This window comes from Danio rerio, chromosome 8 (genome assembly GCF_052040795.2).
Source record: "Danio rerio strain M-AB ecotype USA chromosome 8, GRCz13ab, whole genome shotgun sequence".
NCBI lineage: Eukaryota > Metazoa > Chordata > Actinopteri > Cypriniformes > Danionidae > Danio > Danio rerio.
This window is the reverse complement of record NC_141028.1, coordinates 42,540,999-42,556,735: the sequence shown is the minus strand read 5'-3', so window position 1 is coordinate 42,556,735 and position 15,737 is coordinate 42,540,999. Positions and strand designations below refer to the sequence as shown.

Here is a 15,737-nt window from a genome sequence, read left to right as displayed (position 1 = left end):
TACAGAGTTCAGCTCCAACCTTGAACAAACACACCTGAAACAAATAATTGGACCTGAGCAGCACTTGATAATTACAAACAGGTGTGTTTGATAAGAGTTGCAACTGAAATCTGCAGGAAGGTAGTTCTCCAGGAACAGGGTTGAGCACCCTTGATTTAGAGTTTCCATCGAAGGGGGCGTGTCTGTGGCGGACTGACAAAGTTCAGTGTTTCGCCATGAAAGAGAAGGTATGGCTTATAACTCAGCCACACAATATCTGATCAGCCTTAAAATTCATGTTCGCTAAAATTTCTCTCCTGATGACATCTGCATGCCAATATCATGTTACAGTCATAGCGTCACCTGCTGACAGAAGGAAGTTTGTCATAAATCTGTGGTTTTCTCAGATTTTATTTTATATTTGACAATTATTAGCTTAAATTATTCTTGTCCACTGTTCTCTGTCATCCTAAGGCCAGCGGGCCGCGGTGAGCTCGGGTACAAGGTGCCTTTCATCGCTGCTTGCAGCTTTAATTCGTTTAGTATTTCTAGATTTTTTGATTTTGAAAAAGCACTTTAGCCAGTCTTGTGTTTTAAACGTGCTATATAAATAAAATTTATTTGAAACTTGTAAAGAAACAAACAGAGTTCCATCAAACTTTTCAGAGTAGTCTTGGCAAAATCTTGCTTTGGGATTGCTTGGAGGTAATGACTAAGGTGCTCAATTAAGAGCCAGTGAAAGTGATTCAGAGTTGGGTAAACTCAAAGTTTGTAAAGTCTTCACCAACTTTTCCATGAGTGATTTAGGGCAAAATATTGTAGCAGTTGTAGGTGGGCAGTAAGAATAATGGTTTTGTTTACCAAACTGACACAGGAGCATAGTACCATCTTTACTAAACTGATTGAGCCTGCGCAACATCTTAAAACTTGGTGATGTCTTAATTACTGAAATTATGAATGCTGACTATATATCTTTTGATATGTTGAGTCCTAACATGGGAGGATTGCCGTTAAAACATTGCAGACAACGTCATTGTGTTGTAGTGTTAAAGAATCAGTGATCTTTTTTTTTTTTTTTTTTTTTTTAAACTAGTTTATTGAAATGTACTTTCCAAATTATCCAGTTCACGGAAAAAAAAAAAAAAAAAAAAAAAACTTTCCATCACTACCAGACATACTAATTCTATTTTCTAATATTATTTAGGATGGGTAGTATGTGATGTGAATTAGGAAGCAGCAAAACAGATTCATAATCAGAAAAACACTCAGGGTTAGCTATGTGTGTCTAAAATAGTCAATATAATATTGATCAGGCGGGAGAGTAATCAGCACAAGACATATTGGTAAATAGAGTTCAGGTAGAAGTACAACTGTATTTTCAATTGATAAGAGGCTGTAGTGTGCTTACTTTCAATGGACAGACCTTTCCCTGACCCTCTTCTACTCTAGTTGAATGTGTTTGGATCTAAACCTGGCAATCATTACAGGAACTTTCAAAAACAGTATTCACATAGGTCTGACCATATGTAAATGTAGGTAGAAGACAAATCACCAGACAATGAACAGGAGGTGACAGCCTGTGCAAAAAAAAAAAAAAGAGAAACTTAACTGTAAGCTAAATGGATTCTTAATGCACCTATTGTACTACAAACCACCCATTTTTCATTTTCTTTGACAAACATGCAGTACCGTCATCCGTCATTGACTTCAACACCCACACAGAGAAGGTAGTGTGAAGGTTAAATGCTCTTACAAAGCCAGAAAGTTAAACAGAGAACACACTCCAAGAATTTATTTTCAGAATTGTAGAAAACATGTTCTGGTTTATTTAAGGTGTCCTTGGCATTTCACATATGGCACATATTTTGACATTGCTATTTCGGTTTTCTATCCAGGCATGTATGTATCGTTCAAGTTTTCCATCTTTCTATTTTCAGAATATTATACAATTAAAAAATTGACACATGTAAAATCGCTGCGGTACTGATAAAATTTTTTTCAATTTAAAATTTTTTATGATTTATCCACTCTGTTAAACTATCAAGTATTTCATCATTATTCATACTTTGCCCAAACTTGAGATAAAAGCAGGACATTGATCTGTATTGGAGAAGGTGGTCAGTTTGGAGTATGGAATAGACTCAAAACTAAATTTTGCATCACATATTATATCTTCAGAAACATATTTTGTTGTGCTGGTTAAAAGTCTCTTCATATTCCAATAGTAATGATTAAAGTAAATGATCTACATGTATTTATACATATTTTTATATTCTGGATAAGGCATAAAACTAAAAAAAAAATCTGATTAAATATTGTCGGACCAACAATTTACTCAATTACGACAGGTATCTCAAACTATCTGTCAACAAATTTAAAATTAATTGACATACGTCACTTACGCAAACAAGTGAAGGATGCATCTAGCACTGACAGAGAGACGTCATATGCCTCCTGAACCTGAACTTCTTTCTGAAAGACAAACGTGGTCTTGTATGCATAAAAAAGAAGGATTGTTTCTGAAAGGGCTTCTACTAAAAGTGCAGAATCAAAACTTTTCTCAACCCTGAATCAATTTAAGAATTACTTTTGCACGCTTAAGGGCAATGATGTTATGCAGTTCAAAACAATGATCTGAAGGATGGCGCCACAGCTCAATTATTTCTTTTAGACAGGTATGTTTTAAAAATATTTCAGCCACGCAAAGCTTATGTAGACTGTGTTCTTGTTTATGAATGGGTTTATATGCACGGAAGTGTTGTTCAGCCACTGAAAACATCCGGCTGAAGATTGGCTATTTTTTTAGTTCATGGAGTGCCTCATATAGATCAATAATATAGTCAGTTAAATAGACCTGAGCATTCGTTTAGTTGTTCAAGTGAAAAAGGAGATGAAAACAAGCGATGTACAAGGATCGGCGAGCACAACTGAAAATGAAAAGTCACTAGTTATCTTGGTAACATAAACATAAGTGTAATGAAAAAAGGATATTTCTGTTTTTAACACTCCTTTTTTCTGATCTAATTTTTATTTAGCTTAATAACAAACCATAAGTAAATGTGCTCTTCCGCCTAACCAGCTTTACTGAGGTAAAGTTTGATTTAATTTAACACATTTGTTCATTTTTGAACAGCGACAGCCTTTGACAGTTTTGGGGAACTATAATTCCTGCACCCGCTGGCCTGTCAGCAACTATGCTTGATAAATTGCGTGTCTCCATAGAGTTTTCTAACTGGTGAATGACATAATATAATATTAAATCTAATCAGTGCATGTCTGCATGTTTATGACTTAAAGGGCACATAGTTTACCCCTTTTTTTATGATTTAATATTAATATTATGGTTCTTTTGAGTGTGCCAGTTTAGGTTCGGTTCAACACACAGTTCAGATGTTTTTATTATAATGTGTTAAAAAGTGTCATGTTTAGGGCGTTTACACAGTTTGCTGTTTTAGGGGCGTGTTGCTTCACAGTTTCGGCTTCCTGCCCAACGTAACAAGAGGGCGGAGCCAAGAGCTCCCACGCTCTGTGTTTGCAACAGACAGGCTGACAGACAGAGAGGGAAAAGCTAAACTAAGCTAGGATGAGCATTCAGCCGTACATGTACGAGTCGGACACAGACCAAGCAGAGAGTAAAAAATCATTTGTGTCTTTGTATAGTCTCGATGTACAAGTGCCAAGCTTGTACACCAAGACAAGCACACACACTGAATTAACTTTGACTGAGGCACCGAATGCGCTGCGACATGGCACACCAGACACACTCAGTGACGTGGCAGAAACACCAGGGCAAACACAACGGCACCGCGCCTAGCCGCTGACCCAAAGCGCCGCCGCGTGCACCCCAACAGAAACCCACGCCGCGCCGAGCTGTTGACACGAAGCTCCGCCGCATGCACCCCGACAGAAACCTGCACCCAGCCACTGACCCGAAGCTCCGCCACGTGCACCCCGAAAGAAACCCACAACAACGCCGAGCCGCTGACCCGAAGCTCCGCTACGTGCACCCTGACAGAAACCCACCCCCAGAACTCCGAAATGCACAGCGCCGCGCCACGCAAAAGGTACAAGCAATAATTTTGATTACAGCAATAATGTCGAGAATATTGATCTTGTGTTGAGCCCAATGAGCTTTTCATAAAAAAATAGAGCAAGGGTGTTCCTTTAATGATGTTGCTTTGACTCACACGCTTAAAATGGCGGACGTGCAACAAGAAACTGAGGATATGATCGTGATGCAAGGCTGTCAATCCATATTGGTGGGCGGGGGGACCACTCTCCTACGTAAAGTTGCGGTAGGTCTGAAAACCGCTGCAATTGGTCCACCGTTTTTTTTTTTGTTAAATTGAAAAAAAGAACTGTGTGTGTTTATATTACCACAATATGACGGTCTATATACTATACTTGCAAACATGTCTGTCCAAACAGCTTGAAAAGTAGATTTTTCACCATATGTGCCCTTTAAGGAGACGTGGCTTTGGACAGAAGGGGAGGGTTGTAAAATGTAGCTATTATGCTAATGCTCGCATTCTGGTAGATCACCTACTGCACCTTTAAAGGAGAAATGAAGCACTCAGTCAAGTTGACTTTATTTTGTACATTAGATTCCACTTTGCTGAAAATATAATTTAAAAAAACTCAAATAATGTGACCATTTAGCAGAAAACAGCATTTTTTACTGTAGATTTTAGACCTAGGGCGCAGCCATCTTGGAATGTCGTGTCTGACGTCATGAGATTGGTTGTGTTTTGTCAGCTAAACTTAAACAACGGAAGTAAAGGAGACTGTAAAGCCTAATTTAACCCAATGCGTGAAGTTGTGGACATGGAGCTGCTGCAAAAAAAGCATCAGATGTGTGTCTAATATAAAATATAGATGTTTATTCTATTTTTCTTTTTTCCTCTTTTGATTACTGATCATTTGATGCGTTTTGATTCACTCTCTGTAATATGCTGCCTGACTGCAGGTCTGGGTTTCCACCAAGATTGTAACGGACTGAACACAGAGACTAGACAGCCTAATTTAACCCAATGCATGAAGTTGTGGAGGAGCATCACAGAGCTGCTGCAAATACAACAAATACAAGCATTTAAGTGTCTTCAGTAGTGTGTGTTTTTTTTTTTTGTAATCCTCTTGCGCTGATCAAGCGCTGCCTGACGAGGGCATTTACATTCAGACTAATACAACAATTAAAGTCATACATGACTGGGCTGTAGCAGCGAAAAGTGAAAGTACCCGCCCTCATTACATCAGTAGTGATTCACTCTCTGGGCTCTATTTTGACGGTCCATGCGCAAAGCGCAAAAACGCAGGGTGCAAACACTTTCAGGGCATGTCAGAATTAATTATTGCTAATATAAAGACGGAAAAATCTGCTTTGCGCTGTGGCGCATGGTCTAAAAGGGTTGAGTTTATTTTCTTAATGTGTTATAGGTGTGTTTTAAGAAAAAACAATCAGAGTCTCATCTCCCATTCCCTTTAAGAGCCAGTTGCGTAGCGCCAAAAGCGCATTTGCTATTTACATGACGTAGAGTAAATGTAAGTAGAAAAACTGAGCATTTCACTAGCAAGAAAACAGAGCAGCTACAGCGCGAGAATGAGGGATAAATGATCTACTTTCACTTTCGCTCTCGTGGATAGGGAAACCTTTACGAACAGACATCAATTAGTCAATAAATAATTCATTTAGTTTGTTAAGCGTTAATAATTGTACAATAATATATTATTAAAAATAATTGAACAATAATAATGAAGTGTGTTCAAAAACCTGAGTTATATTCTAAAACACATGTTTTGTCCTATATGGTCTAAAACCTGCAGGTGGGCAAATCTAAGCCTGTTTTTAATAAGAACAAATATAAATATGGATATAATAAATAATACTGCAAATAATAATAACATTATACAAAAGCAAATTGTTATGAATGAACAGAAAGCCTCCCAAGATGAAGAAGGCATAAAAGCAATGGTTATTCATATTCATGTAGGTTAGAAAATAATAAGTTTTGTAATATTATATATGATAGAAGTATGATAAGGCCCTCTGTATTATGCTGCCCTACTGCCTGGTTTTCAACTAGGTCCGGTGGTGACATACTACATAAAACTAATAGACTAAGGCAGTGTAGTGAAAATTTGGCAGCATCATTTTACAAGAGATTATATGGAACCCAATCTCAGTCCTTAGAAACAAAGTGTGAAATCTTAAGCAGAGGTGCACAATGCTGTCTATTAAACAGTCATGTCATTGTGATATTAAAAAAAAACAATACTAAAAATTATACTAAAAAAGTGGACAAAAGTAGATTAACACATTGAAAAATTGCATTAATAGTCAGTGTAATAAATTTTAAGCAGAAATGATAAACACCATTAAATCCAGGCCAATATAATATTTTAGTATTAAACATATTAAAATATTAACCACTGTGTATTCACTGTGTGTCAGGATTGCCTTCTAAGGTGCAAGTCATTTATCTGATAAAAAAATAAAAGATTCACGCTGCTTCTCCTTCTGCAGCAAATTCCATTTTTCTCATTGGATGGAAACGCTGCTTTATTTTCACGTCTTTTATGCGGTAATCCAGTTGTGTGTATGAAGTTCATTCGCATTTTTGGATGGAAACATAATACTCAATCAAGCATATCTACAATAATAAGGAACATTGTTACTTAGTTAATAAATAACTTTGAAGGAATAAACAATGTGAGAAAAGCTCCGTTATAGGGAACTGGATAAGTCTAAAAAAGTTCGACCCACGCATAATCTGTTGGCTTATAGATATCGACCTAATTTTGTCATTGAACCGATAACAATAACATTAAAAATAGCATTTATTGGCCGATAACGATATGGCCACTGATATATCAGGCATCCCTTACACACTGTTCACGCACCACACTCACTCACCTTCATTGTGGGATATTGCATTGTGCAGTTTAGTTTTAGTCTTTTTCAGTCATTCTTCTCTTCATGGTTTGCTCTGCCTTTTTGATTCTGGACTGTTTTTTTTTTGTTGTTTTTTTTTGCTGCCAGCCCTGACCTCTATCTGTCTATTGGATTTACCCTTTTTGGATTACCCTTCATATTGTTGTTTGCACCTGTTTTGACCTCTTCCTGGTAACTATTCTCTTAAAATAAAGCTGCAAGAGGAACTCTATCTATGTTGTTAACACTCATTGTTACAAAAATATAAAACTGTCAAGGGGTTGACTAATCATTGTACATTTTTCCCCTTTTAAAAGAGAGTAGAGCAATTTTACTGGTCATGCTATGGGTAAAAACATAACCAGCAGATAAATTAGTCTGAAGTCATCTCTAATCATCGTCAATCTAGTGCACAGTAAAGCTTAAGAATGAGTCTATCATCCTTTTTGACCAGAGATCAGATGTGGCTGCAAAGTGGCTGCAGAAGTAGATTTAAGCCACAGCGGGGTCAAATGACACAAAGGGAAAATAAATGAAAAGAATCGTCCTGAAAACATTAGATTGATTCTGAATGTCGATTACAGTTACTTTTCTATTAATCACGCAGCCCTACTTTGAGATATTTTATGCCAGTGTGTACAAAACGTGATTCAAACTAGTTACACGTTCCTACTATTATAAAGCATAGATATTATCTTTGCAACACAAACTAAAAATGCACAGTTGAGTTTTAAAGAGCCCATATTATGGGTTTTTGAAAATTCCCCTCCACGTAGTGTGTAACACAGCTCTAAGTGAAGTGAAGTATCCAGCTAAGGCTTAAATCTGTAAGAATACAGTGTTTGAAACGGTTGATTCATCTATAAAAGAGTCGACTCATAGTGCTTCAAACGAGTCGCCTTGATACCGACTCATTAGGTGTTTCGCCATGACGTACGAACGAAACCAAGTTATTCACGTGCACGCGCAAACCCGGGAGATTTCAAACCTGAGGCCCCGCCCTCTGACGCAGAAACCCAGACATACACACACCCACAAACACACGCACACCCACAAACACACGCACACAAACATGCCGGTCGATTGAAGTCACACTGCAGATGGATATATTGAGTCTCTACCCAAAGATGAAACCTCAGCATTATAACCAAGCAGTTGGAAACTTCTGGAAGCTACATGCTACAAAGAATACTTCATCTGAGTTTGTTAAAGGAAGGATCAGTAAAGAGTAACTGATGGACGTCAGGATGGGTTTCTTCCATTTCTCAAGTGTAAGTACGTGCGGTTAAAGTTGTTGCCTCGTTGACTCTAGCTTGCAAATGTATTTAGTTGTGATTTGTTACTTGTAACCGCGTGTACTGTATCAGGTTAACTGGATATATTATCTTATCGCGTGCAAAGTCACGTTAAAAACGCGACGCGTGCTGTTTGTTTATGGAGCTCCGTGCTAGAGTTCTGCTCCCGCGATTTATTCGGAAATGTATTCCCGCGCCGCAGAAATCTGGCGCGGGGACAGCCGCGGGAATAAATTTCCGAATAAATCGCAGGAGCGGTCGGTAACGGGTTTAATTTGGGACGGGAGCGGGCTGTCTAGCAATGTCACGGATATTGCTATGCGAATTAGAAAGAGAGAGTCTGTGTGGTGCTTGTGTGTGTGTTAGTGCGCGCGTATGAGAGAGAGAGAGAGAGAGAGAGAGAGAGAGCGAACGAACGAACGAACGAGTTTTGTGTGCTTTGTGCTGTGTGTGTGTGTTTACTGGGTGATTTTTGGTTGTGTTCTCCGCTCTAGCGGGACCGGGCGCGGCGGGCAGAAAACAGAGCGGGTTCTCAGGCTAAAACCTGGCGGGTGCGGGCGGAAGCGGGAGCGTTGTCATCCGGAGGTGTGTGTGTGTTTTTGTGTGTGTGTGGTATGGCGAGTACACGACTGTCTCCTTCGTTCGGTTATCCGTGGCACTATCCACTCGCCATAGTGTGGCAGCTAAAATCCACGCCTACATTATCGAGCGTGTATGAACTGTGATTACTTTTTAAATTGCTGATTAGCTATTGGCCATTTCCCTCTCTGACTGAAGGCAGTCGACCAATCGCGACAGACTGTCATCGGTCCAATCAGCGCAGATTAGCTCCGCGCTAAGGAGGGGTTTGGGAACAAATGAATCACTGGACGATTCATACAGGAGTCGCTGGGATAATTAGCTAAAAATAAATGCAGATTATAAGACCATGAAAGTGTTTTTTGACCTTGCATGCATATTAGACTGTTGTTGGAGACCCTTACAACCAGGATATGACCCTATTTCATGTATAATATGGGCTCTTTAAACAAAATGAGTGAAATGCTATAAACCACCCCAGAGTCTGGGTTAATAGTAACACACCCTGGGGTGAGGTGTGACATTAGAATTTTCAACAGGGTGAGATGTAACATTATAAAATAAGAATTATAACACTAAAATTGGATTTGAAAACTTTTTGTTCAGCATTGAGCTTTTAGTAGTATTAGTGTGTGTCTCTGTGTGCTTCAGCTTCAAAAATTGAACACTAATTGTGTGTGCAGGCTTCATAAAAAAGGACATGTAAAACACTGAACACAAACTACATTGGGTCTTTTCCAAGACCAATATGAATACTGAAATTAAATCATATCAATAGAATTACATTTGCTTGTGGTTGGTGAGATGTTTCTGTGATGTTACAACTAACCAAGAGTTTGGTGATACAGCTGAGCCAAAGTCTTGTTGCCATTAACTTGCTCACCTTACAGCTAACAACTAAAACATTATCACCAACAACATGGATTAAAAATATCTACACAGACACACAACTTACATAATTTAACTTTGATGGGTTTATCTACAAATCAGCCATTGCTATCCCACAAATATGTTAAGTAAAAACTATTACTTAGCTCAAATGTAGTTCCCCCCTCATATTTACTGTGTTTACCACAGGACTCTACTTTTTTGTATGTGGAGTAAGGTCTAATCTGAGCAATTGTGACAAATCTGCTGATTTGTAACTAAACAGCAGGCACAGGGCGTTAACATGATGTCAGATTGACGTTGTACCCCAACATCTAGGGACATTGCAATTTGTTTAAAAAAGAAATATAGGTTGACGTCAGAACCCGACATCAGGCCAAAGTCAATGATCAACGTTAGACAGAAGTTGCATTTTGTAAACTTTCCAATGCAGCCTATAAACAAAAAATATCAACATCTAATGTTGTTACAGCTTGACATTGTATGAACATTAACCATAGTATTTGACGTCAATATGATGTTGGTTTATGATATTGGCTTATGGTTTATGACGTTTGACTCGCTTTCCAACAGAACCTAAAATCAACAAATTAACTTCAACATCATTTCACGTCATTATTGGAAATAATTGTCCTTAGGTGGTGGCAACCTAAATCTACCCTAATATTAACATCACATGACAATGTGTGTCTGGGTAGTCCCTGGTTGTAGAGATTGGAAGTGTTGCAACAAATGTAGCAGTTAGAGTGGCAGACAAATGCAGTAGTATCTGGATGCGGCCTTGATGATGCATGCTAAAAGCTGCATATCTCAGTGATGCAATGTCAAACACAATGCACTCGATGGAGCTAGTGACATCACTGTGAGGGATAGGGTTAGGGGTGGGGTTAGGTGAGTGCATTAAAAAGTATTTGATGTAGTTCAGATGCACCAGGTCTGCATCCAGACCCCTATAATATGCCAAAACGCCATTAAAATAAGATGAGGTACTGTACTATGCAAAAATGATAGGCCACTAATGTTTCACCAACAAATAATAAAATAAAATGTAATTGTGCACTTCTGCTGGGGGACAAGATGGCTTTAGTTTAGTCTTCTCACAGTTTTGAAAATATTGTTAATTCAGAATTGAATAAACTAAATCGACCGTAGTGTATCACTTTGTTTGTGAATGGGTGTGTATGGGTGTTTCCCAGTACTGTGTTGCGGCTGGAGGGGCATGCACTGCATAAAACCTATAACTGAATAGTTGTCCATTCATTCCGCTATGACTCCCTCTAAAATAGAGTCTAAGCCAAAATAAATGAATGAATGAATGTGGACCTGTGCACAGTAACTTGTAGTTACATTGTGCTGTTTGGTAGTCCCCTTTTTTTTTTTTTTTTTAGCAGTATTTATAATAAGAAACTAGTTGCTATGGATTCAGGTTCCATTCGTTGTTTTTATCAATTAACTTGTTTGTCACTGAGCCAGTGCTAATTAGGATACAAATATGTGTGATTCACAAACTGTTAATCATTAAACTACTGGCTATTAAAACTAAACTTCATCTGGTAGATTGCAGGTATTTGTAAATATCCGATCTGTTACATAGTTGAATATGTCAAATTTATTGCATAACTCAAGCAGATGATGCTGCTGCTATTAAACATTGTTTGCATAATCAACTGAGTCAATGCATTGGTGAAAAGATAGACCAAATGGCCAGTTTACACTGAATAGTACAGTACGGTACGGTACGGGTCACCTTTATCAGGCTTGCTTTTCCACTGCCAAAATTAAACCAATGAAAGGCATGGTGTACAACAAAAAGTTTCAGTCGACGTCATTCTTGTTTGAGGAAATGTCAGAGTAAAGCTGTACAGGTCGTTCACATATCATATGAGAAGCACTTCTCACAAAAAAGATGTTTTATACACATAAATACTTGTGTATAAATGTGCATTACTAACCTTTCTATGAACATAATTTTATAATAAATGCAGATCAATGATAGTGTGAAAAAGCCTACTGTATTGTCTGCAATTATATAAAATAAATAAATAAATAAATAAATAAATGTAACCTATATGAACACATACAGACCCCTACAGTCTCTGATATGTTACCAATTACAGAAAAACTACACACAGCATACATTTAGTTCTTATTTGGCTTCAAAAACAACATGCAACAAACAGCCTACAGTCATTGCAAACCTCTCATCTGTATCTTTAATCTTCACCAGCACACGTAACCTCTGTTAGAAAGTAATTCTGTCATTCCGAGTTCATAATAGTCCAAAAGGTAATGATAATAGTTAAACGTGGCAGTTTGTTCATGTTTTATGTTGCTGAAACAATTAATTGTGCCGTTTCAGCAACATCGTTTGTTTTTTCCGGCTTCTCCTTGGTTTTTTAGCACTTCCCTCTCGCGTTTGCCCATTTCTGAAAGGATCGGATGTCAGAAGCACTTCAATAATCACATGCATGTTATTGTCCTCAGGTCATGAAGTTTGTTATTTCAAATATAGATGTGCAGCGAGCTCTATGGAGAAAGTGAAACCGCTCATACTTTAGATGACCTTGTAAACAACTACATGGCACAGAGTAGATTGTGCTCTTCTTCTTGGCTTTGTGACAGTTCATAATGATGACAACAAGGTTGTCAAGCTCGGGTCGACCATGGGTTGTTATTATATGTATATATTATTACGATGTAATGTCTCAGCTCTGTATTTAAAAATGTTACTTCCTTTGTTTTCATTTTCCTGCTTATGCACGGGCAAGTGACGTATCTCTGTAAACCAATAGCGCTCAGCTGCACATCTTGTTATGCCTTTTTTGTGCTAGGAGCCCTTCCAAAAAGGTACCCAAAAAGTGGTACGGTACCAGACGGTTTACTTTTTGGTACAGTGGAAATAGCCATAAAAGCCTACCAAACCATATCATACCACACCACTCAGTGGGAACGATCCAAAATATGTCAGTTGATTAAAGGTTTGCGTAGAAATGTCATGCTCCCTCATAATTAATTTAATTTTTTTTTTTTGTTTATGCTGTTTATTTTGATACACTTTAAATGAAAGTATTTGGTATTTAATTAAAATACATTTTATTGTGTTTTTGCCCAATGCTGCGAGTGTAGATGTGCATTAAAAAAACTATTACAAAATTATGCCAATATTAAACTTTTTATTTTTGCAATAAACCGAACTGATCAGCAGTGAAAGCTGTTCTCAAAATTGTTTAATAATTTTAAATTAAAATAACAGCAGTTGGTTTTAAATACAAATTACTTTTTAAGTAATAAGAAAGTTGAAACCAAATTAGAATGTAAACATTTGACACTGAGACAATGAAAATGTTTACATTTTGTAAGATTTCAATAAAAATTCATTTCATTTTGATTTCATAAAAGTATTCTAAATTAAACATAAATTAAGTCTTGATACTCTTTAAAAAAAACATGAAAAACTTGTAACTTTTGAGAAGTCTGCACAATTAATCAACTGAACCAATCTGTTACACAAAGTGTGCACAAATGCCAAAGATTGTTGGTAAAATAAAAATATAAATATTAATTAGTCACACTGTCAAGAGAAACAACATTGAAATACATCACTCACCTGTCCACGCCGATGGCTGTGAGTGTAAATACTGAAACATACACCGTCACAGGCTGAATGAGGAACACCAAGTAACACATGAATCTTCCAAACACCCAGCCACGAGGGTTAAACGCATACGCCAGGGTAAAGGGTACACAGGTGGCACACATCAGCATATCAGAAAACGCCAGGTTACCGATGAAGAAGTTGGTTACGTTGTGCATTTTTTTGGTTTGGCAGATGACGTAAAGTAGCAGGTAGTTCCCAAAAACTCCCACCAGGACCACAAGGGCATAGCAGGGGATGATGAGAGGTTTAAAAGACTGAAGGAGCTCCACGCCAACAAACTGCGGATTGCGTTTAGTCGAGTTGGTTGATTGCAGCATGACTTCATAGATTCGCCCAACACTGGAATTCTCCATTGTGACGTTTTCCAGGCAAGACGAGGCTACAGGAGTGCTGAGCCATTCTCCACCACAGCCATCCATCCTGGAAAACTGCTTTTAGAGACCTGAAGGGTGACAGTTGTGCCATATTAATAAGGAAAGGGATATGTTTTGGTTTGCTTTTTTAAAGTGAACTCATTAGCTGCATTTTATACCAGTAATGGATTGGCTGAAATGTCTGCACTGCAAACAAAACTTTTTCTTACTCAGTTTTTGTCCTGTTTCTAATTCAGATATCTAAACATTCTTAAATCAACGAGCGTTTCCAAGACAAGTAAAAAATATTATCTTGTTTTCAGAACCAATGTGTTTAAATTAAGTGAGTTTTTCCTTATTACAAGAAAAAAGAAATATCCTGCCAATTGGGTATTTCATAACGAAAACAAGATTATTTTGTTTACCTTACACTCTCTGAAAAAATGGTACAGTGTTATACCAAAGAAGGTTCAAACCCTTGTCACTGGGGCAGTACCTTTTTATGGAACATAATTGTACCTTAAGACAACGAAACAATTGTACCATTGCCATTTATACCTGTACAATTTGTACCATTGCAGTTTGTACCTTTAAGGACATGATTTGTATACCATGGAAAACCAAAATGTACCTGGTTGTTAAATGTATTGGGGTTTAAAACTTCAGATACAATATTGTACCTTCATCAAAGGTACAAATCTGATCTATGAAGGTACCACAGTTATAAGACCCTATGGACCTTAACAGTGTCAAATGTGTTCCTTCAAGAACTTTTTAAAGGCATTTTGCTGTATCCAAAATGTGTCAATTTATTTTCAGTAAATATAAAACATTAAATACATTTTTAAACAATGATTTTAAAAAAAAATTATTTTTGTGTATATGCACCTTTTCCATTTACAATAAAGAGTAAAAAATACTTTAACAAAAGTCAAATGATATTTTTTTGCTAAACATTTCACAACACATTTCACAAAAACTTTTTGCGTGAAACATGAAAAATAAGGTTGCGCTGGTCGGAAAATAGCAAAAAAATCACACCAAACACATCTTGCGCTTTATTGCGCTGGGTATTGTGATAGGGAAAACAAGATTATTTTGCTTACCCCAGTGGCAGAATATTTAGCTTGCTTTAAGGAAAAAACTCCCTTAATTGACATGATTTTTGAAACAAGAAATCTCTTTTACTTGTCTGGAAAACACCTCTTGATTTAGGAATTGTTTGATATTTGGAGTGGAAAAGAAACTTAAAAAAAAATAAGTAATTTTTTACAGTGTGTGAGATGAAAGAAAGCCACTCAAGTATGATCTGTGTGGGTGTGTGGTGCCAAACATGCAGTTTTCACCATATTGGTGCTATTTCATCATTAAAGTTAGGCTGACACATATAATGAAGTGACTTTTTCGAACTTTAATGAGCACACAGGCACAATTTTTTCCCTGAAACTTCCTGTTCTCTATACCAAATCACTTTCCTCACAGAGGTACTTCTGAACAGTAGAGATGCGGAAATCACTCCTAAAAGCCTTTTATTACAATCTAGACTTGCCTCTTAAAAACTGCTTTCTGCAGTCCTCTCATCAAAACGAATCAGCGTGACGTGAGATTTTGTCTGTTTTCCTGAATATACAATAGGCTCTCTCAATACAAACAGCAGTAAACAGAAACTCTAAAGGAGACTAATGAAAGCCAGCATGATTTTTTTTCTTTTTCTCAAAGATGCATCGCGGCTGCAATCACACATGGGCTTCACTATGTTGCTATTGAAATGCTAATGAAGCTCATTCGCTAGTTCCCCCTCTAATTAAGTGAGTAAATGGTTCATAGATTACTCATAAATGCTCTTTGGTCTTTCCTGTAACAAGCTACTAAAAAGCAGAGATTGTTTTTTTGTGTGTATTTTCTTTCTCTCTCTTTACCAATCAGTCAGTTGTTACAAGAGTAGGAGACTGCTCAATTCATTTGTTTCTCAAATTTGTATTTTACTGTGATTGTCGTCTTCAATATTTTACCCTCTCAATTGCACCCCTTGAATGGTAGACAGATAAGACAAATGA

The 15,737-nt window shown here is 37.3% G+C and overlaps 1 protein-coding gene across 2 annotated transcripts in view; it reads right to left on the bottom strand.

The window, feature by feature from the left end:
• prlhr2a (prolactin releasing hormone receptor 2a) overlaps positions 1-15,737 on the bottom strand; it is a 35,874-nt gene that overhangs the window by 8,515 nt on the left and 11,622 nt on the right. Inside the window, exon 2 of one of the 2 annotated variants that reach the window (XM_087263855.1) lies at positions 13,277-13,769. In XM_087263855.1, the coding sequence (XP_087119981.1) occupies positions 13,277-13,746 (470 nt within the window). In that variant the 5' untranslated portion in view covers positions 13,747-13,769. 2 annotated transcript variants of the gene reach the window in all.